The 26,175-nt window shown below is 45.8% G+C and overlaps 2 protein-coding genes across 6 annotated transcripts; one reads left to right on the top strand and one right to left on the bottom strand.

The window, feature by feature from the left end:
• The first annotated feature begins 9,748 nt into the window (after window positions 1-9,748).
• LOC112895594 (splicing factor SF3a60 homolog) lies at window positions 9,749-17,316 on the top strand. The gene is made up of 12 exons (XM_025963562.1): window positions 9,749-10,079; window positions 10,713-10,823; window positions 11,329-11,433; window positions 12,090-12,232; window positions 12,692-12,788; window positions 13,042-13,203; window positions 13,296-13,367; window positions 13,460-13,624; window positions 14,678-14,755; window positions 15,783-15,911; window positions 16,545-16,691; window positions 16,909-17,316. The coding sequence occupies exons 1-12, from the start codon at window positions 9,906-9,908 to the stop codon at window positions 17,053-17,055; spliced, it is 1,530 nt and encodes a 509-aa protein (XP_025819347.1). The 5' UTR covers window positions 9,749-9,905; the 3' UTR covers window positions 17,056-17,316.
• A 167-nt stretch (window positions 17,317-17,483) lies between these two features.
• Window positions 17,484-24,590, bottom strand: LOC112895589 (glycosylphosphatidylinositol anchor attachment 1 protein-like). Of its 5 annotated transcripts, none has more exons than XM_025963551.1 (8): window positions 24,574-24,590; window positions 23,721-23,769; window positions 22,633-22,778; window positions 22,454-22,545; window positions 21,325-21,421; window positions 20,096-20,948; window positions 19,871-20,004; window positions 17,484-18,639 (listed from the first exon to the last, which is right to left on the bottom strand). In XM_025963551.1, the coding sequence occupies exons 3-8, from the start codon at window positions 22,722-22,724 to the stop codon at window positions 17,754-17,756; spliced, it is 2,154 nt and encodes a 717-aa protein (XP_025819336.1). In that variant the 5' UTR covers window positions 22,725-22,778; window positions 23,721-23,769; window positions 24,574-24,590; the 3' UTR covers window positions 17,484-17,753. The 5 variants fall into 5 exon arrangements, with proteins under 5 accessions (XP_025819336.1, XP_025819335.1, XP_025819333.1 ...); XM_025963550.1 differs by lacking the exon at window positions 24,574-24,590 and adding an exon at window positions 24,301-24,542; XM_025963548.1 differs by lacking the exon at window positions 24,574-24,590 and having other exon boundaries at window positions 23,592-24,542.
• Window positions 24,591-26,175: the final 1,585 nt, after the last annotated feature.

Below are 26,175 nucleotides of genomic sequence, written 5' to 3'. Positions count from 1 at the left end.
AGGAAATGGTTATTTAAATCTAATCTGGTTGGTAAACCGTTGATTAGTGTGCACACCAACCACAATGTCAAGATCGCTGTATTTTGGTAGTTGCTTTGTCGCTTTTATTCGAGGTTTCTTTTAGCTAAAACGAAGCCACCTGCCTCCCATGTTCTGCAGACAGGCCGTGGTCTGTGGGAATCTCGAGCTAGCCAAGATACCTTCTCGTCATCTTTCATCAACACTCTAGAATCTTCATTTTAAGTCCCCATAAGCAAAAAAGAAAACAGAACTCTAATAGATCAAAATTAACTAACTAAGTAACCCAATGATTTTTATTAACAATGTGGTTTTCATTTTTTTTAAAAAAACACTACAACGTTTAGCATTTTGCCACTTCATGTGGGGGCAATGTCATGTTTAGCCACATGCCACCACGTGCACTCCCAGACATTTGCTGTGCAATAACTTTCAGCGTTTAGGAGAAACAAAACCCTCAGCATCGATGGCAGGCTTAATCATGAGAAGGCGCAACAAACAGAAGCAAAAAAAGAAGGCATTAAAATGCCCCCGAAAATACAAGACCGCGACCATCTGGGCTCTGGCTGCGCATGTGGTCCTCGCCCCCGGCCCGGCTCCATGTTACTTTTGGGATGCCGACCCTACAATCGATCGGTAGGTGCAAAGAAAGCAACCTCCCGAGGAAATGCCTCCCTCCCCAGTCCCCACGCAGCCAAAAGCGGGGCACCGATGCCCCCACATCGCTCTGAATCCCCTCCTCCTCCTCCAACTCCTAGTGATAAGGAGATCCGCTCTGAATGGATGCTTATTTCCCGTCTCCTTTCATGATGGGCAATTGGGCATGGAATCGATGCCTGCTTGGACTCATGTGTTTCAGGCCTTGGAGGAGGAGGAGGAGGAGGAATCCGAGCGATTCCCGACACCATCACAGGAAAAAGGGATTACTCCCGGCCGGCCAGCTAATCCGGAATTAAGTAGTCGCATCATTGGCGTGGCCAGCAGAATCGCCATGATGGCGGCAGTAAGATTTCGCGCCGGGCGCTTTTAGTTGTTCTTATTCAGTCCTTGGCTTGCAAGTCTGGATCTCCTTTCGATCCTGGAGATTTTTTGAGCCACTCGCGTTTTGGTCTTCGCTTGAGCCAGATGCTCTCTGACGTTGATGTCGTAGCAACCCACTCAGACTGATCCTCCTCCTTCCTGCCTTCTCCTGGAGCCCGAACTGTGCTCTGAAAGAGATCACGGACTTCTGGTCGGGGAAAAAAAGATAAGAGGCAGAAGAAATGCACCCTTTTGGCTTGTTCCTTGCAACAGAAGTCTGAAGATATTTTTAGTTTCTGCAGTGCCGTTGGGGTAGCAAGATTACAGTACCGCTGTTCCCCGTCTTGCTAGAATGATGATCGGTCAGAATTGGTTGGGTAGGATGGGTCTATCGGCTGCTGGTGAGAAGCACTGAAACTGTCTTGACAAAAACTTGGCCATGCTACAGCGCACGTCGTGATAAGTGGACCTGCCGACAGTAACACGGCGACTGGGATTCGAGGATAGCTCGTTGCTTGTATCACCGCTGCCGGCTGGGGGAAGCGATATTGCTGCAACTCCAGTCACTCACGGATGGCTTTCCATGTAACAAGAGTGTGCCATGGCTTGATGCTGCGTGTGCCAGCCACCAGCAAGCAAGATTAGTAGTAGAAAAACTCGGTGGAGAAGATTGATTCTTGCTCGAGCTGAGTGAGCTCACAAGCAGCTTTCAGTTGCAAAACGCGAAGTGAGTGACAAGAGCTAACATAATTTGCAGATCATTTGGGACACCGAAAGTCAAATTAAGTTTTCTTTTCCAAACACCCAAATGACTTGCTACGTTTTTGTCGGTACAGGGTATCTCCTACTAGTGTATCCAGTCCGAGGGGTACGAGGTTATCCGTAACCTCGCACTAAGCTTCTGGGCGACAGGACGTAAGGCCCGGACCTGACAACTGGGGGCACGGTCTCCGAACCTCCCCCACGTACTAGCAGGTCCGGTGCCTCCATGTGTCCGCAGGGACGAAGTGCTTAGGAACAGCTACCACGGCTCTGGACCACCGCGGGATGGTCTTGGGCCCCTACGTGTGGAAGCCGGACCCCCAGAGGGCCTGAGCGTCTGGGCTAGCCAGGGGGGCCCGGACCTCTCATCCCACCAATGAGGGGGTCCGGTGCCGCCACGTGCCCCTGAGGAAGTGGCCGCTAAACCAGCACCGCCACATGTCCGGTGGATTCCAGCCTTTTGCGAGAAGGCAACCCAACTACCGCATTAAATGTGGGTGGTTGGGGTACGCGTACCCAAGACAGGGCATGGGCTGACCTCTGACACGTTGGGCAGGTACAGGTGACGGCACGGTAAGCCCGCCAGTTTCCGAGGCGGTTCGCAGGATATGAGAACATATGGTCACATCACAGCGCCACGCTCATAGGCGAAGAGTTATCATGACCTGCTGCACGAAGGCCATAACGTACGCTGCTATAGTGCACAAAGGCTACATCATGGTAGGTCAGTATAGCCCCTCCGCCTATCAGCAGGAGCTGACTCTACATCGACAGCACGACTCCCTCTACGCATGTCAGCGGCAGCAGACTCTATGTCAGCAAGATTGCATAAGACCATATCCAGATAGAGGATACACACGGAGGCCGACGAGAAAGATCTCCGGATCTGAGGCATTTAAGGCTCCAATATGTACGTTATTTAATATATCGCCGGGTCTACCTGTCGGGGCCCCGCTCAGTGTACGCGCTCCCTTTGAGCCTATAAAAGTGAGAGCGCGCACGTTAGAAGGGGACTCGCACACACACACAAAGGATACACACTCACGCAGGGCCAGCAGTTCGCTCTCCCAAAATTACAAATAATACATCACACAGTGGATGTAGGGTATTACGCTCAGACGGCCTGAACCACTCTAAACCCGTGTGTGCTACTCGTATTCATACGCCTCTAGATCGAGCATTTCTTGACTACCCCAAACTCATCCTAAGTTAGAATTAGGCGGGTGCACTCCGCCACTCGGTTGGAGAAATCCTCCGACAGTTTTATTCTCCATGCTGTTGCTTTCTTCCATTTCTCCATGAAGGAAAGAAGGTAAACTTATTCAGGGAATTTTCTCCGTATAGTTCTCCGTGCCATTCCGTTCAACTCTCCTGCTTTCCTCTTCCCATGCCTTAAGACATGAGAATTCTCCATGACTTGAAGAGGAAGACACCAAATCTGATGCGATCACATACTCGTTTGTACTCCATGGAGGAATGGGCATGTTGTCACTCCCAAGCTTCAAGACGTGCGGCGCAGCTGCAAAGTCGTAGCAATAGCTCCAGAGGTCGATCATACAGGCATCATGTCATGTAGCTAGCTAAAGAAAATCTCCTCCGGCCTTTTTTTTCCTTGGTGAGAGCTGTGGAAAAAAAGTTGGTATATTAAAGGGATGTTTGGATATCTGGACTAAACTTAATTTACTGTCACATAGATAAATTGTCACATCAGATGTTTGATACTAATGAGAAGTATTAAATATAGGCTAGTTACAAAATTAATTATAAATGAAGGCTAATTCTCGAGATGAATCTATTAAACCTAATTAGTCTATGATTTGGCAATGTTGTGCTACGGTAATGATAGATTAATTAGTCTTAATAGATTCATCTCGTGAATTAGTCTCCATTTATGCAATTAATCTTATAATTAAATTATATTTAATACTTCTAATTGGTGTCCAAACATTTGATGTGTCGGGACTAAATTTTAGTCCCTCGGATCCAAACATACCCTAAGTCTGTACTTTTCTAGTTCTTTGTACTGTTCCGTTGATGTTCATGTGTATAGCAATCTTTGACGGTGTTTGGATCTAGAGACTAATTTTTAGTCCGGATCATATCAAATATTTGGATGCTAATTAGGAAATTAGATATGAGCTAACTATAAAACTAATTGCATAAATGAAGACTAATTACAAGATGAATTTATTAAGCCTAATTAATCTATCATTAGCACCTGTTTACTGTAGTATAACATTATCAAATTATGGACTAACAAGTTTAATGGATTCATCCTAAATTAGTCTTTATTTATTCAATTAATTTTATAATTAATTTATATTTAATATTTTTAATTGATATTCAAACATACAATGTGATGGAAGTAAACTTGACCCAGCGAACAAACGGGGCCTTTGCACGGGTTGAATTTTTCTGAACCAATCAGCAGTTACGGACCCAATCGTCAATTTTTCTTTTGTCCTGTTGTTTTTCCTGGGGCGCATGGAAGATGAGATTCTTTCCATTGTTTATTTCCTTGCACGGAGAGGTCATCCCTTGGAGGCAACCAAGGTCCAACCAGCAGCAAGCACGGCATGCAGAGGGCAAAAGGCAAACAGTTTATTGCTTCCAAATCCCAATTAACAAAAGAAAATAAGATTCCCTCCAATGATCCAACATCTTGACTTGTAGTACCAATCTAACAGCACCACAGATTCCTGCACAACTTGCAGGGAAAAAAAACAGAGAGATCGAAGCAGAGTAGAAACAAGCAACCATAGCCTATTATGAGATCATGCGCCATGACCACTCCACTCCTGATGTCCTCACTAAATTAGGAAATACAAGTCAGACTTCTCATGCAACAAGTAACATCTGCATCCCGGGCATTTCTTTGTCAGTTCCTCCCGGTTGCAGACAAAACAGAGCAGCGAGTCCATGTTCGCCTCCGCTCGACCGATTGACTGGATTATTCCTTCGCGGCTTCGGCTTGCCCCGTCCGTCTAGAACCGCAAGAGCTGATCTGATCCACCGGGAAAGCTCGCTGCGAGACGGCAACCGGAGCCCGGGAAACCGCCAGCCGCTCGACGACGACGGGTCGCGCTCGCAGCCGGTTTGCCGGCGCCGGCCTCCGGGCCCCGCGCGCCAACTACTCCCCGTGCATGCATTGATGCATATGCGCGCGGCCTCACATGCCACCGGGCATAGGAAAAGCCAAACCGGCGTTGGCTAGCTAGCCACCCCAAGCATTTCTAATCGGTCGAGAGGACCTTTTGCTGAAAAAAAAAAGGGATTTTTGCCACAGGACACTCTACAAAGTCGTTTTTTGCCATAGGACATCACTCAATCTTACCTTTGCTGCTGGACACCTTTTAAGCGTGCAATTTTGCCAATAGACACTGCAGCGAGTATAATATGCATTTCCTGGTTGGGAGGATAGAGAAAAGGAGTGAACTGATCAAAATACCCTTGCAATGGTAGGCTGCTCACAAGTAAAGGTAATTTTGCTCCTAGACACTCTACAATGTTGATTTTTTTTTGCACATGTCACTCTTTCATACAAGACATAATAAAGTGAGCATCTTTCCTACCCATATATATATATATACATTGATTAAACATGGCTAAAATGCTCACATTCATATTTCACAAAAGATACAAATCTTAGACGTTGACAGGCATTCATAATTTTATAATTCATACGTGTTCAGAACGAGTGGCCGGGCTCTGGTGGTGCAGATGGAAGGCCGGAGGCGGCGCTCCCGCCTGTCCGCGGGGGGGGGGCGGGGGGGGGGGGAGGGGGCGGCCTGCGGCGCGGCCAGGCCGGGGGGGCGCCCCTGTTCCGCCGGGGGGAGGGGGGGGCCTGCGGGGGGGGGGGGGGGGGGGCGGCCTGCGGCGCGGCCAGCCGGGGGGGCGCGCCTGTCCGCCGGGGGGGGGGGCGGCGCCTGTCCACCGGGAGGGGGGGGGCGCGGTGGCGCGCGTGGGCGGGGGGGCGGCGCCGGGGGTGGGGAGGGGCTGCGCGGCGCCGGGGGTGGGCCGGCTGCTGCCCGCGCGCCCGGGGTGGGGGTGGGGGGGCGGCGCCGGGGGGTGGGGAGGGGCCTGCCAGGCGGGGGGGGGGAGGGCGGCTGCGCGGGGAGATGGGGTGGCACACGGGTTTCGTTAGGGAATGAGCAAGGGTAGTTTAGGTATTTACAAACTTTTCTCCCTCCATCTTTCTTAAAATGAATATTATACTCACTGCAGTGTCTATTGGCAAAATTGCACGCTTAAAAGGTGTCCACCAGCAAAGGCAAAATTGAGTGATGTCCTGTGGCAAAAAATGACTTTGTAGAGTGTCCTGTGGCAAAAATCCCCAAAAAAAAATGGTCGAGAGGACAAGAAAGCCAAGGCATTGGCATGCATGCATGCATAAGACCCGACGTCCCGGATAAAAATTTCCCCTTTGCTTTTATCCTTTCTCTACGCGTCGCCGTCGGCTCGCCTCGTAGTCGAGACCGCGCATAAAATTTTGCTCCGGCGCGGCGTCGTTTCGCCCGCGGGGCGTCCCCGATGCCGACGCCGACGGAGTCGTCGCCTCGTCGGGTAGGGAGCGGACGAAGCGGGCGCGGCTTTTTTTTTGCTTTCGGATTTGGAATTTTCTTTTCCGTACGTGCGTGCCGCGACTCGCGAGGTGAGCACCGAGCAGGCGGTTCGCGAAGCGGCGCGGCACGCAGGAAGGACGGGAGGCAGTTTTTCCCGTGGGCTGCCGCGACGAACCGGTGTGCCCGAAACAGAGGCGCGGGCGCACGGATCGGAAAAGGCAACGATCGGGTCGCAGCCTCGCAGGTTGCTTGCGCGCGCCGCTCTCTACCCGCCTATTTTCTGATCTGTTTCGCGCAGCGACTTTTGTTTTCCGCCGCTCTGACGCGCGCACAGCTGACTGGCACAGCATTTTTCTTCTAGTGATCAACGGGGGAGGACGCCATCTGCGCGAGCCTGGTTTTGTTGTCATCGATCATGCTATATAATGATTTCGTTCCGCCGCCGGTTGCGTGTGCCCACCAGAATTTCCAGAAGGAAAGCATATGCTGGAAATTCTCTTTCTGCTATCCTTTCTACGGAACAACACAAGATTGTACCCATTGCATTAATAGAGCAGAGCGTACGCATGAGATTCTTGTGCTCTAGAAGGGTTTGATAACTATCGAGAAACCGTGTGCCGACGAGCGTAGGAGGCAGGAATAGAACCGGAAAGCTTTAGGGTAGCCTTTGTAGTAGGTGTGCGAGTGTCCCACGGAACAGATTTAGTTAACCCTCTAGAAAAGGTGTTGACTTCGATCGGAAGAAAAGCTCGCCACACTCCGCGCGGATGAATGGCGGGCCAGGCGAAGACGACTCCGACGATGATGTCCACATTACCGTGGTGGTGGTGATGGTCGAGAACGACTCCTGTTTCCCTTCCACCATTCGAGCTCCGGTCCAATCAGCTGATGGGTTCCTCTTCATCTTCCATTTGGTTATGTGAAGGTGCGGCAAGACCGGCAGCCTGACACCAGAGCGACCCTAACCCAACCATGTTAGTGGATGTTTGGTTCTAGAGATTAAAATTTAGTCTTTATCACATCAAATCTTCGTATGCTAATTAGAAGGATTAATTATAAGGTAATTATAAAACTAATTATACAGATGGAGATTGATATGCGAGATGACTTTATTAAGCATAATTAATCCATCATATAATATATTTACTGTAGCACCATATTGTTAAATTATAAACTAAAGGAATATTTGATTCCACAGAGATTAAATAAATTTCTATTTAGTAACCAAACATCCAATGTTAGGTGAATTAAAATTCAAGGGATCCCATGCGGAACCGAACAACCCTTGCCTGCCTTCGCATTGCCTCCAGGATCTACTCCAAGCAGCGCCACGTCGAGGGAGCCCATGGCTCATTGTGGGGCCGCCGCCACTGTACGGTAAAGCCCTTCGGGTGGGTGGTTGGCAGGGCAGGCGAGCGCGAAGCAATCATGGAGACACGACGGGCATCGGCACGGCGCACCTACCTGCGAGCTGACCTCACCGGTCGCCGTTCACGTACAGACACCGGAGCGTCCGGACGAAAAGGGGTTGGCCGGTCGGCTCCGATCGAGCCTCGCGTGGAGGCTGCTTTAGCTGAAAGGTTCGGACGGCAGCGGGCCGCGCCCGCGCCCCTCTGCCTCCCGGAGGAGGCAGCATGGCCGCCTGCCTGGTGGCTCGCTCAAGTCGCCATGGCTGCTGGTGCTGCTGCTACTGCTACAGTGCTACCAGCCTACGACCACTGTGCTTATCGGATCAGGCCCGGTGCCTAACTGCTCACGGTGACAGCACGTCTCGTCGTCTATTTCTCTCCACTCGAAGAACAGGAGATAGAGCATCTGTTGCAAGCTTCAAGACGGATCTTTTTTTTTGGTTGCGAGTTCGATAGGATGGCCGGCAAATGGAGATAGCATGATCTCCAGATAGAGACGCGTGCTTTGAAAAAGAAAAGATACCGCTACGTGTAACAAATTGACTGCTGCTACTCCTGATCCTCCACCTGAGATCCGAGAGCGACACCTGGTTAAAGTTCCCCAAGGTAGAACAAGTGGCCTTTGCTTCGTGGGTCTCACCTCCCAGCCCGGCAGCCCCCTTGTTTATCCATCCCCAAGTCAAAAGCTCCCGGTTGGACGGCCACTGCATGCCTAGTTTTTGCTGCGTTTACCCGAGCAGTGCATGCACCTACGAGCCAACGAGCACACTCCTTCCTTCCGGAGACGGTTCCTCTGACGTCCGTCTCCTTAACATTGGGTCACGAACACGTGGATCCGGTCCCACGCGTCAGTGTTCAGGGCGGACGGACGCCGCGACCTGGCAACGCCGACGCGTTCCTCCCCGTTCCGTTTCGGCGTCTCCCAGGGCGCGCGGCGGCGCCCACGGGAACGGGACGCGCCCCGTCGCCGTCCCGTTGCGCCATCGCTTGCTTCCTCGCCATGGCCTCGCTCCTTTCCACGCACCGGAGCGAGTAAACTTAGCGCGGGAGACGTTCGCGTAAACAAAAACAGAAGCGAGAGCAGCACGGGAGGCGCGCCGCGCGCGCGGCCGCTGGGCAGCTGGAGGGCTCCGCGACCCGTTCCGACGCCCAAGGGCCGCGGCGCGCGTCCCCTTCGCGCGCGGACCGATGCGTTATCCCCCTCCCGGCCGGCCGCTGGGATGCCGCTGCCGCCTGCCGCCTGCCGGGCCCCCTACCGCGCCCCGAGCCGCTGCTCGCGGCCGCGTCCCGCTAGAAAAAAAACTGAGCTGGCTCGTGTCATGCCGTCATGGGGCTCATGGTGGAGCCTTTGCCATCTTGGCACGGCGCGCTTTTTACTAAGCGAGCACCTGAAAAGGGCTACTACTAGTAACGAACCTGGACGGCTGGGCTGGCAGAGACACCTGCTGTCTGCTTGCTTGTCCTCAAGACGGATCGACGGCGCCTATGCGGAAAATGGAAAACATATACCTAGTATTTGCAAAGACGACATTGCGTGATTACGACATGGAACAGCATGCCTGCCTTTTCAAAGAATGAAAGGTTGTATCATACTGAGCCACATTACTCTGTCTCTCTCTTCACTAGATTCTCTTCGGATGAGTTAGCGTCTGTTTTCTTTTTTGAACTGCTGCAAGTTTGGAACCATGGGGGGGGGGGGGGTAGGAATTTTCCTCCTCCTTCAGCCTGACTGATCTATCAAACTGGCCCAAAGCTCAGAAAAACTCAGGCCTCTGATTTTGCTGGGCCTTAAACATCCGCAGACATGGGCCTTAAACGCCTATGCTGCCGGGAAGAAACTGGCCCATGAAATGGCAGGCGGACAGGCACCGGTCGCCATCGCCTATCCAGAGTCCGGCGTCGCATCCGAGCCGTACAAGCGAGCAGCGGCGCTCCATCCCACCGCCCATCTTGTGCACGGAGGGGAGCGACTACAGGTCTCGTCTCGTCGTCGTCCTCGCGGTCTCGACCGCGAAATCGAAATCGCCCAAAACCCTAGCTGCCCAGCACGACTCTCTGCGGCGCGGCTCGAGTGGCGCGCGGCCTCTGCTAGCAAGTGCCGTAGGAGGGGCGGGTCTAGCCCAGCGGGCGGTCGATGGCGTCGACGGTTCTGGAGGCGACGCGGGCGGCGCACGAGGACCTGGAGAGGCTGGAGCGGCTCGCGGTGCGCGAGCTGCAGCGGGACCCCGCCAACGCGCGCGACCGCCTCTTCCAGTCCCACCGCGTCCGCCACATGCTTGACCTCGTCGTCTCCACCTCCGACAAGCTCGTACGTCCTTCCTATTATCTCTGGTGTCATTCCCGGTCTGTGCTGCTAGATTCCGTCCGCTGAAGTGATTACTTTAGCTAGGTTAGGTTTGGATACGGCCAATATTTGGCTTACTTCTGACTCGAGATGCTTGTTTAGGGTTGGGTTCTTAGTGACTGAATTACAGATCCGGCTCCCACGAATTTGTTTGTTTTCACCATTCTGTTGCATGTCAAATCATGTGGATCTTGGAATTCTATCTGGGTAGAGGGGATTTAGAGCACGTTTGGATGCGGTCCCCTGCTGGCCCTGCCAAACCATCGGCCAGCCAGTACTTGGCGGCCAAATCGAACGCGCCAGGATGCAAAAACGAACTGTGCCATGGGCACAGGAGCCAGAGCGGCTGAATCATGGCATGAATCCAAACGCAATGCTAGCCCATGGACCACGACCAAAATTTGGCTGGGCGGATGCTGTCATCCATCCAAACGTGCCCTTAGTTAGGCTCTTGCTTTATTGGTGCAACTGTGCAAGTGTTGTTGTGTTGGAGGTTTTGTGTGGGTTATTTCTGTGCTGCTCCCCCCCTCCCTTTCCTTTCGTTTCGAGTGAAGAAGATGGTCTCATTTTCGCTAATGCTGCTTATGTCTTGTTTAGGTGGAAATCTATGAGGACAAGGACAATGCAAGGAAGGATGAGATCAACACACATCTTACTGCACCCACGCAAACTTTACTGTTTAGCAAGTACTATGAAAGGCTCAAAGAGGTAAATATCCTAGCATAGCTGCTTGCCTGTTTGTGACAAAAGTCAAATAAGCACATGATGGTGTATACGTATCAATAGAAGAAAATGGTACTGATTTTGAATGATGGTTCCTTTTAACTAATTGACTCACATGAATACCCGAATATACAATTGGAAAACAAAATGATTCGCAGCAAGTGGATTTCTTGCATGCATCTGATTAAAAAGAATAAAAATATCTGGGGACAGGCAGCCTTTTCTGCTGTCCCAAAGTAAGCCTCAGGAATGAAACTGACCGCATGCTGCTCAGTTTCCTTGTTACTGTGAGATTTGCACTGTGTTGGTGCTTTATTTGCTCTGTGGTAGACATGTCATGCACAAAAAAAACTATGTTATTGTTGAAGAAGCTGTGCTATTCCATCAGCAAATTATTCATTATCAGCAAATATCTAGTCTCCGCTAACTCTATATTTTTTATTATTTTTTGTGAATTTTCTCTTAAGCAGATTTTATTGCTTGCTTGCAGATCCGTGATTATCATAGGCGGAACCCTTCAGCCCGTTTCATCAGTACAACTGATGATTACGAAGAGCTTCTGAAGGAGGAACCAGTTATTGAATTCACCGGCGAGGTATTGTCACTTTCTTTTTAGCTTGTAGCTTTGCTTGAAATTTGTGTAACCTTTTATTATAAAGCATACAATGTTTCATCTGAATAACTTGTTACTTGATTCGTTTGCGCTGACGATTTATACTTTGTATCCCTCCAATGCTATTCTCTGCTATTCCAGCCTTTAAAATTGTGGCAATTTATCTGGATACTTATTTTTAGAATAATTTTAAAACAAAGTTGAACTGATGGTAATAGAGCTGCATTCAGTCTTTGTGTTAACCTATGCAAGTTAGGTCACTCATCGATATAGTTCTGATGAAAATCTTTGAGTCCGTTAGTGCCTTTCCTTTCCTTTCACTACAGTAGTAGTCTTGAAGTTGAGGGTATCTGCGTTGTGATATGTGTACTTTAATTTCTGCAGGCTTGTTTGATTCCTCTTGTAGGATCTCGGTGGTGTGGATGGTAAGATTTAGGAAATGGTTTAAACTGCGGTGGAGCATGATCAATAGCTTAACAATTATTCTGAGCACTGTTCCTGTTATGGCCTGCACTTCCTTGTAGTTCTATTCCTGCTAGATCTTGTTGCATGATCACCGCATTGTTGGTGTCAATGTTTACTGTTCTCAGAATAGTTATATTTACATTTGCTAATGGTCTGGCTCTTCAATTTGACAGGAAGCTTTTGGCCGTTATCTAGATTTGCATGAGCTTTATAATGAGTTCATAAATTCCAAGTTCGGATCACCAATGGAATACTCGGCTTATGTTGGCAGTTTCTCCCAGATTGAGAAGATCCCGCAGAGCCATAAAACTACAAGGTATGTCATATGGGTTTTCTCTATGATAAAAAACATATTATCTCCTGGCATGGGCTTCTCTAGTATGTGTATGGCATATGCACCTTCAGTTGATTTCTCTTTTCTTTTCTTTTGGTGGTAGTCTGTGGTGAGGGATACTGCCGGTGAATTACCTAGGGCCTTGTTTGGTTAATCCCCTAGTGAAGGGGACTGATGGGGTATTGGAGGGGATTGAGGGGGATTTTAACTTGTAGAGGATTTGGTCCCTCCCAACCCCATCCAATCCTCTTCAATCCCCTTCAAACCGAGCAAGCCTAGAATGGTGGGATCATACGGTGATATGCGTTCCATATATGTGATTAGTAAAATAGTTTCTCAGTATTTTGACTGTCTAAAATTCATCATGCTTTTGTTTTTCTTTTGTACAAGTGGGATGTGGATAATGAATACTGTTTATCTTTCATTTCTTTAACTTGACAGACAATACAGAGAATACTTGGAACACATTCTGGAATATCTGACGTCATTTTTGTATCGAATAGAACCATTGCAGGATATTGAGAAGATTTTTTCTAAGGTCAGTCATATGTTGCATTTTTACTATCTTATCTTCCCTTTGTGTTCCACACAGGCTTATGTGATGATATACTGTTTCACTTTGAGAAATTATCCTTTACTTTCATACCGCTTTTCACTATGATGTTGCCCTGTTAAATTCATTTTGGAATTGCTTATTGTGAGTTTTAGTCGTTTGTTGAATAGCGTAGCATCGTCACATTCACATAATTTACTATGTGCAAATAACACACAATATGTGTGCACTTGTCCAGTTGGAAAGTGAATTTGAGGAACGATGGATGAACGAAGAAGTACCTGGTTGGGGAAATAAAAGCACAGAAAAAGAGTCTGAGGCAGAAGATCCTGAAATAGACCTTGATTATTACAGCACAGTGGAAGAACTTGTTGAGCTTGGTCCAGAAAAGTTGAAACAGGTTATTCTTGCAACATTATACTTTTACTGAGCATTCTTTTGGTATCTGTTCTTGTAGATTATTTCATCATTGATCTATTTACATTTTGTTAGGCTTTAGCTGCTCGTGGTTTGAAGAGCGGTGGTACTGTCCAACAGCGTGCGGAGCGGCTTTTCTTGTTGAAGGTGATTTGAGAAATGCTTGTGCTACTGTATATTCAGCTGATCTTTTGACGATTTATCATTTCTTTTGACCTATTATTGATTATGTTTTGCAGCATACACCTTTGGAACAGCTGGACCGGAAGCATTTTGCCAAAGTTCCACGTACTAAAGATGTCTCAAACACAGCTTCCGATGGCAACAATGTCAAGGATGATTTGAAGAAGGAAATCGCACTGATGGAAGTAAAGATGAGGCGCCTTTGTGAGCTCCTAGATGAGGTCAGCTCTTCCCTGCTCTTTGCATGCAAACTTTTGTGTCGTTCTTGATGCAATGGTATATTTCGCACTAATACAAATGCAGTCAATTCTAAATCCTTCAACCCATTTTGTTATTTTATAAGCTGAACATGTGATGATAAAACAAACAGAAGTCTGGGATCTGTATGTGTGTGGTGTGCTGTCATTTCCCTGTTCCTCATGCATGTGCTGTGTAGGTTTCCGCTGCATTCATGTTGTCATCTATTCGTCTCATGCATGTGAACTCTCTACCACTATAACTTGTCCCGAGAGCTCCATTGATATTAGCATAACTGAAAACAATGTGCTGGAAGTGGGTACGATAATGGGCTGGGTTGAAAATACTTGGGCTGCTTGACTGCCTGAAAGTTCGGGTTTTTTTTGGAGTTCGGGTACCGGGGTTCTAAACCCGATTTACCCGTAATAATTTCGGGTTTTTCGGGCTTGGGTTTTTCGGGTTCGGAGTTTGGGTTTCGGGTAATATGCCCAGCCATAGCTGGAATGGTTTGTATTTTGTAAAAAGTTAACAGTGATTAGTACATCGCAATACACAACATGGAACAGAGTATCCTGCTCAACTGTGCTTTTTAGTTACAACAAGCTAATTTGTTTGTTCTATTCCAGTAAAACCTACTATTTGTGAGGTTTTTCATAAAATTAAGCAACCCGTTCGTAAATCCAAACAAACTTCAGATACCAACTCACAAACTTCAAACAACGCGGAGCACCTTGTGAAGTGAAAAGATGAGCTGTGATGACATGGTTTCTCTAAAAGCGCTCTGTGCTATTGTCGCGTACCTACCAAGAACAGTAGAAATTAACACCGTGTATGTGCAGCTCACCGACACCATCACATGGGAGTAAAATGTGGTACATATGAATATCTTTATTTGTAAACCAAAGCACATACTGTACAATGACTAGCTTACAATTTGGTTCAGCATGACCCACTTTCTTGGTACATGAAGCCTCCTTATTGCAAGGACTACGATTGTTCTTTCAAAGTTAACCTGCTTAACAATCTTCTTCATGTAGGTTTTTGTGCGGACAAAGGAAAATGCTGAGAAGAAACTCACTTTGACATATGAAGAGATGGAAGCAGAACGGGAAGAGGTACTTATACTTATCTCTTATCAGCATCTTCACTATTGTGTTTGCATTTTTCTGGAATTCATTGTATGGATATGTCCCTAATGGGTCATATTTGTCCATAGTCCAGAACTTGCTATTCCTTCTTTGTTTTCTGCTGCTGATTCAGTGATTGTTGATTTGGCATATTGCGGTTTGCGGCCCTGAAAACAGCAACAGGGAGCAGTTTTAATGATTTAGAAATATAAATATTAATATGTGTGAGTGCAATATGCATTATTAAGAAAATCACACAGCAAAACTATTGAGTTCCAAATATATCATATATTATTTGAAATGCACAAAAGTTTTTGAAGAAGCAAGTCACAAAAAGCTCCTTTCAAAGGATGAAAAAAGTTCACAAGGGGCATGTAAAACACCATTTCTTTTTTCTTTGGTCCGCTGTAAAGACCTTTGCAACTTTTCAAAGTCCGCTAAACTGCTAAACTTCAAAATTTTACCCACTATGCATGTATATTCAAGGTATTACTGCTAACACACTTGTAGCGGCCTACATCAAGGTCATCAAGGCTGTGCATTTCAGAGCGGTGATAGGAACAATTATGATAGCTTTCATCTGTCCTGTTTTTGAATTCAATCAAATATGCTATTGGCTGCTCTTTGATTGGTTATTGTTAGTTACTGAAGATATACAAAATTCATTGGCTGCTCTCTGTTTCATGGTGTTTCATGTTTTGTTTTGAAACATTCCATACAGTGTGTAGTGAATAATTTTTTAGATTATTACTATTACTCCATAATGATTTGCTGATTGATGTTATCTAATTTAATTCTAATTACTGATTAAACTGCATATAGTTACAAGTCCGTTATGTTATATCTATGTGAGTTCTGGTTGTAGCATGTTATAATAGTGATTGGATGTTTTTCTTGTTAGAATATAGTTTTTTATGAGCTCATGACTTGGTTGAACTTTTTATTGTCTTTCTCTTTGCTTTAACAGAAGGAAAATACTCAGTTTATTAACTACTGGCTTATATATTTTTTATAGGAGGAGGTACAGGCTGACACTGAGAGTGATGATGAAGAGCAACAAATCTACAACCCTCTCAAATTGCCGATGGGTTGGGATGGCAAGCCTATCCCCTATTGGTTATACAAGCTACATGGCCTTGGGCAGGTAAACTAGTCTTGTTAGTGAATATTTGGTAACCTTCTTTTTCGAGTTATTATTTTTTATAGTAGCCTTTTTCCTCTAGTAGCCACCAGTGCTCGCTTATGGAACTTTTGATCGAGTATTCACATGCCATATGAATAAAGATGTTCATCCTATATGAATGAATCAGTCATCACTTCACAACTACGAAGCCAAACATGCCATTTTTGTTGCAACAGTAATTTTCTGATCACCCTGTCAATGACTAACACTAACTTGTCAATTAGTATATTACTGTATGTTATAGGATGATTATTAAATATTTATTAAGTTTTCAGCATAATATTAATATTTGCCAGTAATCTTTGTACTGTTATTTATAAATATTTTCAACCTAATTATGTGTTTTTATACTTGCCCCAGTCTAGAGCTGCAAAATGTTCTGTTTCTAAACAAACAGGATACGAGTTTATAATGTGATACATCTAAATCATATTTTTGTGTAATCACATGCTAATGTTTGCTAGTTCATATTTCCACTTTCAAGAATGCCTTGCACTTGAACATCAAGGCATCCTTGTCTCTTTATGCAGAGCTATCTTCATTAAATTCGGTACTGTACCATTGGCATGCTTTTAACTGTTATGCTTTGATCAGGAATTTAAGTGTGAGATATGTGGAAACCACAGTTATTGGGGACGAAGGGCCTATGAGCGTCATTTCAAAGAATGGCGTCATCAGCATGGGATGCGATGCCTTGGTATCCCTAATACTAAGAATTTCAATGAAATCACATCGATCCAGGTACATCATCTCATCTTGTTGATACGATTTTCTTCCTTGGAATAATTGTTGATGCATAAACCGTAGTTTCTTCTCATGAATAATTGTTGGCTTTTGCTTTTATACTCTCCATTGTGCTGATTTATGTGCTGTTGGCATGCATAGTACAAACCTGAGTTGTTGAACGATGGCTGTTCTGTTTATATGTATTCTTAACATTTCTAACTTCGGCTGTCAGGAGGCAAAAGGGCTCTGGGAAAAAATACAAGCGCGTCAAGGGCTGAACAAGTGGCGGCCAGACCTGGAAGAAGAGTACGAAGATCAAGAGGGCAACATCTACAACAAGAAGACCTACACTGACCTGCAGCGGCAAGGCCTGATCTAGAATTCTAGTTCAAGGGGCCCCTGCTACTCAAATGTTCTGGCTTTGTTTGGAACAACTTTTACCAGGATAGTTGCTGTGTCTTCGGATGCATTAGGCTATTAGCCGTTTGGCATACACTTCATGGAGTAAGATGGTACGACGGGGCATGTGTGCTTTTCCTGGTTGACATGGTAGTTCGTACAACACCCCCTTGTCTTGAGCAGTTCTTATGATAATGTATCCAATATTGTGTCGTGGATTAAATTACGGTTACGTCTCTTACTCCTAGTTTGCCCGACCAGTTGTCAGATTAGACTTACCATAAGAAAAACTGTTAGCATATTTAACATGCGCGTGCAGTAAAAAACTTATGTTCGGTTCTACAAAGACGTGCACGTGTCAAATATGGCATTTGCATTTGAACTGAGATGCAGTACAGGTTCACGAGCTGATAAAAACCAGCAGCTCGCAAAAAATCTGGCATCAAACTGTCCCAGCCAGTGCTCTTACGAAAGGTACATCGTGATCTTTTTTTACATGTTACAAGCCTTCACGGAAAGTGTCCATTGCTCTTACAAAAGGTAGTATACATCGTGAATAAGTTCCGAATAATGCCAACCAAGTAAATGGTCGGGTGATCGAAAGTACTTAAAGTCAGAAATATCCTCTACACTGTTGTCTACAATTCCAAAATGAAAAAAGATTCTAGAGACCATACGCTACTCCTGCTTCATCTTCGATTCCGATTGGCTGCATGGGTGCAGCAATACATGGATGCACAGCAGCCAGCAGGGAAGATGGACAAGAAACAGGTACAGATATGTCGCGCTGCTCCATTCCCACAAGAACTCCATCCAAACCCAGAACTCTCCAATGTCTACCGTCCAGGACCCCTTGGACAGCCCTTTCATAATCAACAATGCAGCTGGAGGAAAACCCACCACGGCAAGAGTTATGTTTGAAGCCAACAATACAGCACGAGGAAGGAAATTCATCCCAGAGCGTGCCTTCAGAGGCCGAGAAAACAGACACATCGGGATCATTATCAGAGCCCCAAGCTGCGCTGTGGCAAAATTTATGATCGACATGAGCCCAAGTCCTATGGAGATGGAAGTGATCATCGTAGCTTTCAGAAGTTTCCATTCAACACCAGCTGAGTACGGCGAGCCGGACATGACATAAAGGGCAATCAGTATGACGATGGAAAGCATAGCCCAGATCACTGAGCTTTGTATCGGTGTGGCATCAGGGATCTGAGTAATGTAATATGGAAGTAGTGAAACAAGAACTGCCCAAAGTTGGATAACAAGCAAGACTTTTGCAGCTTGAAGCCATTTCCATGATCCACCCTTACTTTGCAGAAAATCAGCGCTGCCATTTGTTTTACTGTCACCTATAGACTTCTCTGCCAATTTTTTCATGGTTTTACTGCCATCAGCAAGAGCAGCAGCAACTATTGGGAGGGGTGCCAAAAGCAGTGCAAACGGAATCATATACACACCAACAGAAATGAACTTGCTTGGAGCCGTAAGGAAGTAGAGGAAAAAGGACTGATGGAACTTCTCAAGCAGATTATTTACTGAACGCACCACTCCTTCAACTAACCTGAATCAAAGGAATTTCCAAACATGTTAAAAACCTCTGCCATGGCCATGACAAACTATATGCTCTGTAGAATGCAAATCGAGCAAATTTTGCAGAAAATGAAAGCAAAGCTGTTAACATGCAAAGATTTTCACGCAGTGGCAACACAGAAGTTAAGACAGTGTTCCTGTGCTCAATTCAGTGCAACAAACACCAATCCATCCATGCACACATTTTTCATTGGGTTTAGTCATGAAAGAAACTGTGGCCAATACCAATATGTTCGGTGTTCCTCCAAGTTTACCAGTTCATGTTAACACTTTCATTCCTCCCACTTATTCTTGATATACGTAACTTCTATTGTGCCGTCATCGATAAGGCCACATATGCTAAAACTCTTATGAAATATTGCAGCTGCAAATGGTCTGGAGGCACGTATAATACCTAAATCTAAGTATTTTTTTTTTCTGTAAGAACTTGCAAGCTCATGTTGGAAACAAAACAATTTTCTGTTATGCGATATGTTCTTTGGAGATTATACAACTCCGGAAGTTGCTGTACGCACATTAACAACAAACTTGTGCAGATAATACTCATTGCTGTGAAGTTCTGGCACAAACAGTTGCATGCTCCAAATGCATGGCAAAGTTCAATGGCCTTAGTTATCCGATAAGACTAAGGCCCTGTTTGGATCCTCTAGCTAATGGTTAGCTAGCTAAATTTAGCTATTATGGATCCAAACAGGTCAGCTAATGGACTAGCTAATGATGTTCCAGCTAATTGAAATAGTATTATCTCATTAGCTGGTTGAACCCAGCTAATCCCAGTTAAAAACATCAAAAGACCGTATTATCCTTGACCCTTCTGTTAAATTTTCCAACACAGGGGTAGCATGGTCTATTAATGTTAATAATTAGCAACTAGTTGGTGGATCCAAACACACCCAGTTAATAGCTAGTTAGCTAATCTTTAGTAGCTAAAAGAGACTATTATCAATTACCTAGCTAATCATTAGTTGAGGAGGATCCAAACAGAGCCTTAACAAGAATGGCAAGCCTAGGAGTAGTTATAACCTGCCAACCCTCACAAAATGTTTTGTTATGATTTGTGAGGATAGCGAACACACACAACGGCACTTGTGCAAAGTTGTCTAGTCAACTATTCATCACAACTCAACAATCACAAGACACCTCTTATGTTCTAACAACAATGCAGCTCCGAACAAGAAAATTGAAACACAGCAGGAACATACCTCCCCCCCCTTAGAAGAAATAAAGATTTAGCATTCTCATTCCTGACATTGAATGTTGGTGTAAATTCTAACGAAACCGCGTCAACTTGATAATCACGGAAAGCGCCATGGGATCCTGTGGGCACTCCAATAGCCTGCATCACAGAAACCACATTAAGAAGGGATTCTAGAGTTACAAAGGAAAGTGTTGTTTAAGGCGAAATAGGAATGATTAATTCCAGTTACCTGTTTGTATATAGAGCTAGCTAGGTTTGCAGTCCCCTCCACATAATCAGGGACTGCAATATCAAGCTTCCAGTCAGGATTTATTTTTCTTAACACAGTCCCAAGAGTATGAAAAAAATCAGCAATAACCCTAAGCCATGCAGAGCTCAGCAAAGAACTAAATGCCGCGATGTTCACACGGAAACCTTGTCTATGAACAGCTAAATAGTGTACGACATTCAGAAGGTCCAGGTTTGGCATTTGTCCATTAGATGCCTCTGCATACATCGTAACACTATCTCTGTCACCATATCTCCTGGTCTCACCAACTTTAAATATGAGAGCAGCAGCCATCGTTCCAGCACGTTTGAAAGCCTCAAATTCTGCCTTTTCTGCATTGCCATCATATATATGGTCTGCACCATGTATCTTGGTATCTAGTATCACAGAATGACTCGGGAATACTGGATTATGATACAGGTTTAACCATGCAGAGACTGCAGCATACTCTCCAAACTGTGAGTCTGCGGATAGCCACACAATATCCTTGGACAGCCATGCTGCTCGGCTTAAGAGGGAGAACACAGAGAAACCAAGGGCCAGGGATAATAATTCATTTGAGTGAACTCTCTGAGAATTATAAGGAGTAACCAGCACTATTGCTTCTTTCCCATCGCCTCGAGGAGCTCGTATAATGCCAACAGTGTTTATCCCAAAATTGGTGTCAGTGCCATTAGGTTGAATTGCCATGTCATTTGACATGGAGGTGAAGAACTTCAGAGGATGAAAATGCTTGCTATGAGGGAGGAACTTATGGTAACATACTTCTGCACCCAGTTCTTCTATTTGTTTGGCAATGAATTTTGCCATATCTCTGTAACATAGAACGAAACATATGGTTGAAGGAAAATCAGATAAATCCATTTACTCTTCAATATCTAGGATTGTACTAATTAACTCCTTGACTTGACTTGTTGTCACATGTTTCAAGTGTGCACTTTCATTTACATGTGACTTTAATTAGTCAACTTAACTCAGAACAAACTTGTACTCTTGTTTTGTTTCTTATGAAAACTAAAAATCAGATCTCTGGCTATTAAGACAGTTGGAATGCAGCAGCAGGCTTGAAATTTTGAACTAATAAAACAATAGAACTATATGACTTCTGTATACAAACATTGATGCAGATGAATGTTAACGCGTGAGGGAAGCTACACATGAAAAAAATAATTCTATACAGAGTAACATACATGCCACCTATCGAATCCCCATCCGCAGCTTCAATTCCTTTCATAAATCTGTTTGCTTCGATGGCATCTTCAGTAGAAAATAGTGGAGTGGCAGAGCCTACATACAAAGCTTTATTTTTAGAGATCATTTATGCACAGAAGTCCCAAAGGGGAGTTCCAAATGAAAAGCATGCCATTATTATTTATTTAAAAACGAAAACTCAACCAAGGCAGGAGACTCCCGCCCCCAGGCTTCATTCTAAGAAGATGCGATTATTATTTATCGAGATTTGTTCACCTTGTGTGGTTATAAGAAATACACCATGCTAGCTTGCTATAGTAGCTTATTAAAATGCATAAATTTTCCTGCAAACCTAACTGATGTGAATAATTTACCTTCACAATTTAATACTCATTTCATCCATGGACGCAAGACCTATGCTTTTAGGAGAAAGTCTCAAAACTGAATTCTGATCCATAATATCTCTTTCAATATACTGTCAATTGCTACAAAATCAACATACTTCAAAATTCCTTCAAAAATGAATCTATATTGATGCAACTTTTGTACATTAAACACACAAATTAATAGACCGAGGGGATAATAAACATCAAAACCCACTATGATACAGCATATTCAATGAGCCCAAAAGCTATGCCGAACACCCAATGACCAGGATATTGAGCAATACTGATATGTTTCTTCAATCAAAGTATTCGGCAAAGCATGCCGAGAACATTTCAATGCACATTATCTACCATATCTAGAATGTGACATCATGGCCCAATTCAAATTAAGCAAGGACGAAGCTTAAGCTGGTTGGTGGGAGTGTGTGATACACCCAGCATGTGAGTGGATCTGAGTCGTTTGGTCTCTGGGGCGTTACATACAACGTGTAATATGAAGATCAGCACGGAACACCATGAGACAGGTGCACCCTTCATGGTGACAAACAACAGCAGGCATACATGCATTTGTAGGAGCAACAAACAACAAAGCCATTAGTTCCAAACAAGTTGGGGTAGCCTACAGATGAAACCCACCAAGAGCCTCAGAAAAGAGCATAAAAAAGAGATAGCAGTGGTAGCAATAACAGATATGCATTCATAGGATCACAGTTGAAAGAAAATAGATTAGAGGGTCACTTACCAGGTATAAGAGCATTCTCCGAGAGGTATGTATTTTTGGCAAGTGAAGGGAGGAGGAGGAGCGCAATAATGCCCGCAGAGCAGCAAATAACACTGACCCGAAAATGGTGAAGAGTGAGATAGGGAAGAAGAACGGACTAAAGGAAGCAACTGCAACAAGAGGGAGAAATGAGGGAGAACCTGAAGAGAATGTGGTGAGATGCAAGAAATACGCCAAGGCGGACAATGAGCCGCGGCTTCGGTTGTGTCTCTTGCTTGACTAACGACTCCATGCTGTAATAGAATTCTTAAGGACTATCTTTAAATCAGATCAATTATGCATTTCTCTGCAAAATTAAATGATTATGATTAGCAGTTTGAACAGAAATGTAAAGTCAATTCTAAACTATTATCAAGCTTCCATATTGTCATACTAGAGTCCATGTGATGCCACTGGCATTCCTGGGTGAGTAGCTCTACTTCACCACGTTTTTATTAATGAAACCCAACATCCCTCTCTAGGAAACAGGGAAATGCCACAATGAAATAAATTACACGATTGGAGCTGTTTTTGTCCTGAACTATATTAGTTGAAACAGATGGAAGGTTTAGTAATATTTTCACAGCTAAACAACTTTTAATTCTGGACTAACAACAAAGCAAGTGCACAAAATGATATGCACTAACTTATCTTTCCTCAACTTTATCCATGGAAAATGCGATAATTCATGGCCAATACTCTTCAAATGTCAACAAAGGATCAATTGTAATCAAAACAAAAGAAACAATTGCTAGTAGTTGGATCCGGTGGCGGACCCAGGGTTTGAAGTTTTGAACCTATGGCATGCCTAGCCAAAAAACTCTAATATGCAATATGATGCAAATCTAATACATTATTTGGTAACACAACTACAAAACTCTCTAACAATTTGGTATACAAGTACAAAATAACCAAAGTACAATAATATAACTAAAAGTTCTAAAAAATACCTTAACTCCAACAAATAAGTTTGAAGCTTGCATAAATTATAATATTAAAAGTCGAACATAGATAATGCCTGTTGCCTATACATGAATAGAAGACCACCATACTAGTCCAGGTCTTTAACATTAAGTTTTCTCATGGCCATGAAAGTGTCAGCAATGTCATTCTAACTTACATCGAAGAAAACATCACGCTCATGCCTCAATTTTCCGAAAATGCTAACCACTAGAACTTTAACTAGTGGTTGATCTTTTAACAGAGAGGATCTCGGGGGCAAAAAGGAAATTGAGGAAATTGGGGCCACCTTCTCTGGCAAGCTCCGACCTTCTCCCAGAGAGCTCCGACGGCGGGATCTGCGGCGAGGATTTAGTTTGGGGTTAGGGGTTGGAGATTTCAGGGCTACCAGTTTAGAGGGATGGCCAGGGCGGCGGCCAGCCCGGCGGTGGCACAGCTAAGTTACACAGATACGGATATAACATTTTCCAAAAATCTCCGATACGTGCATACGTTTCAGAATTTTTTAAAAAATAAATAAGAAAAAAAAAGCATAGCCACTAGCGCTTGCGCTAGCACCAGCACCAGCAGTAGCACTAGCGCTGCTCGATGTAGCCTGTAGCCATATACAGAAGAAAGCAAGAAGCCAGGCAGTGGCGGAGGACGCGACAAAATCAAGGTATTGCCGAGACAACGAGCTAAAAAAATGCATGCCGCAATTTAAACGTTTTTCACAACAAGCAAATGTAAAATGAGACTGAAATGAGAGCGAATGTTCAAGATAACCTATAAATTACTAGACATTGCTAGAGGCCTAGAGTCTAGACACTGGACAATGTAAAAATATACTATTTTGGTTAATTTTTTTTCTTCCCCTTGCTATTTCCAACCATGGTTAGGATGGCGGCGGGGCGCTGGCACTCAGCAAGACGGCAAGGACGGCGGCGGAGCGGCGCCAATGTGCGGAGGCGGGCTGGAGCCTGGAGCCGGACTTGCAGGCAAACTGGCGAAGGCGCGGACGCTCCTGGCTCCTGGCAGTGCAGCTCCTGCCGCAGCCACAGCCACAGCTCCCAAATTCCCAAATCCCAAATCTCTGTGACCGGACACTCTTAGGCTCTTAGCAGTGCCCTGAAAAGTAAAAACCAAAGAGCAAACCAACTAACCAAGTCACCAAGAACTTGACAGAAGGCAAAGGCGGGCGGCGGGCGGCGGCAGGCGAGCGGGCGGCGGCGGCCGGGCGGCGGACGGCGGCGTGCGGGGCTGCGGGCGGCGGGCGGGCGGGGGCGGGGGCGCGGGGCTGCGGGCGGCGGCGTGCGGGGGGCCGGGGGCGGGGGCGCGGGCGCGGGGCTGCGGGCGGCGGCGCGCGGGCGGGGCTGCGGGCGGCGGCGGGCGAGCGGGCGGCGGCGCGCGGGGCTGCGGGGGGCGGGCGGCGGCGCGCGGCGTGCGGGCGGGCGGCGGGCGGGAGCCTGGAGCAGAGCGGGCGGTGTGTGGATAGGGTTAGATTTTTTTTAGTTGGGCTGGGCCGAGCCGAGGTATTGCCCGAGCAATACCGGGCAATACCAGGCCCTCCGCCACTGAAGCCAGGAACAGGTCACTGGATCAGAAAGATAGAATCGTGGATCGGGGAGAAGGAAATCATATAGGAAAAGAAACGGAAGGAAGAAATCAATCCAGAGGACGATCAGAACGGGAAACTCACGGCAGATTGCAGCCGGCGCTCCTCCTTGCCGGTGGGCGGCGGCTCGTCGCCGGCGACGGCAAGTGGCGGCGCTCGGGCGGGCGCCTGGTCGGGCGGCGCCTGCGTGCGTGCGTCCGAGTGCGAGCGTGCTGTGGTCAGGAGGGGCATGGGAATTGGGATAGGAGGGCTGGAGTGCTATGTGGGCTATGCCGTGTCCAGAAAATGTACAGATGCGTATCCGGCCCACGTATCGAATTACTCGCGATTTATTTTTTTTCGTCACAGGCTCAGGATCTGAACGCGAGCTCCCGGAGCCCTCCTCGCCCGCGCCGGCGCTCCCGGTTCCACTGCACCCGCCGGCTGCAGCGTCGCCGTGGGGGGTTGCTTGCCTTCCGGCTTCCGCCCTGTGCTGGCCCGACTGCCGTCGTTGGAATTTTTTTTAAAAAGGGGATAAAAAAAATTAAAATTCCAAAAAGGGGTGCCAGCTCGAAAAAATTTGGGAAATGGGTGCTTCCCGCCCGTTGAACGGGCGGCAAGCCACATCCCGCCCAATGGTTGGGCGGGAGGTTATGAAAAAAATTTCCAGGGGCCTCTTCGCGAATAAGAAAAGTTTCTTATTCGCGAAGAGGCCCCTGAAGCAGGCATCCCGCCCGGCCAGTGGGCGGGAGGCCTCCCGCCCGGCCAGTGGGCGGGATGCGCCATTTTTGTCAAATCTTTTTCGAATTTATATTTCACAAACTATTTGGAATTAAAACTTTTTCCAAATACAAGATTTTTCCGCCATACTCTTATGTATGCATATAAAATTTTAATTCAATTTTTCGAAGAAGATTATGGTATCTAAAACTCGTACGAAGATAGTTAAACGATAACGTTTTGCGGGATGCGCCATTTTTGTTATATCTTCTTCGAATTTATATTTCACAAATTATTTGGAATTAAAACTTTTTCCAAATACAAGATTTTTCCGCCATACTCTTATGTATGCATATAAAATTTTAATTCAATTTTTCGAAGAAGATTATGGTATCTAAAACTCGTACGAAGATAGTTAAACGATAACGTTTTGGAACGTAGAATCCAAATA

Source organism: Panicum hallii, chromosome 5 (assembly GCF_002211085.1).
Source record: "Panicum hallii strain FIL2 chromosome 5, PHallii_v3.1, whole genome shotgun sequence".
Classification (NCBI taxonomy): Eukaryota; Viridiplantae; Streptophyta; class Magnoliopsida; order Poales; family Poaceae; genus Panicum; species Panicum hallii.
The sequence above is the reverse complement of the archived record's forward strand: the minus strand, read 5'-3'. Positions and strand labels throughout refer to the sequence as shown.

What these genes read in the sequence shown, in the direction of transcription:
- LOC112895594 (XM_025963562.1), top strand. Translation starts at nt 9,906, where the DNA reads ATGGCGTCGACGGTTCTGGAGGCGACGCGGGCGGCGCACGAGGACCTG. An exon ending in ACTATGAAAGGCTCAAAGAG is followed by an intron (nt 10,824 to 11,328) that starts GTAAATATCCTA and finishes GCTTGCTTGCAG; the next exon opens with ATCCGTGATTATCATAGGCG. An exon ending in TTGAGAAGATTTTTTCTAAG is followed by an intron (nt 12,789 to 13,041) that starts GTCAGTCATATG and finishes GCACTTGTCCAG; the next exon opens with TTGGAAAGTGAATTTGAGGA.
- LOC112895589 (XM_025963551.1), bottom strand. Translation starts at nt 22,724, where the DNA reads ATGGAGTCGTTAGTCAAGCAAGAGACACAACCGAAGCCGCGGCTCATT. An exon ending in TCTCACCACATTCTCTTCAG is followed by an intron (nt 22,546 to 22,632) that starts GTTCTCCCTCAT and finishes TTTTCGGGTCAG; the next exon opens with TGTTATTTGCTGCTCTGCGG. An exon ending in GGAGAATGCTCTTATACCTG is followed by an intron (nt 21,422 to 22,453) that starts GTAAGTGACCCT and finishes CTTTGTATGTAG; the next exon opens with GCTCTGCCACTCCACTATTT.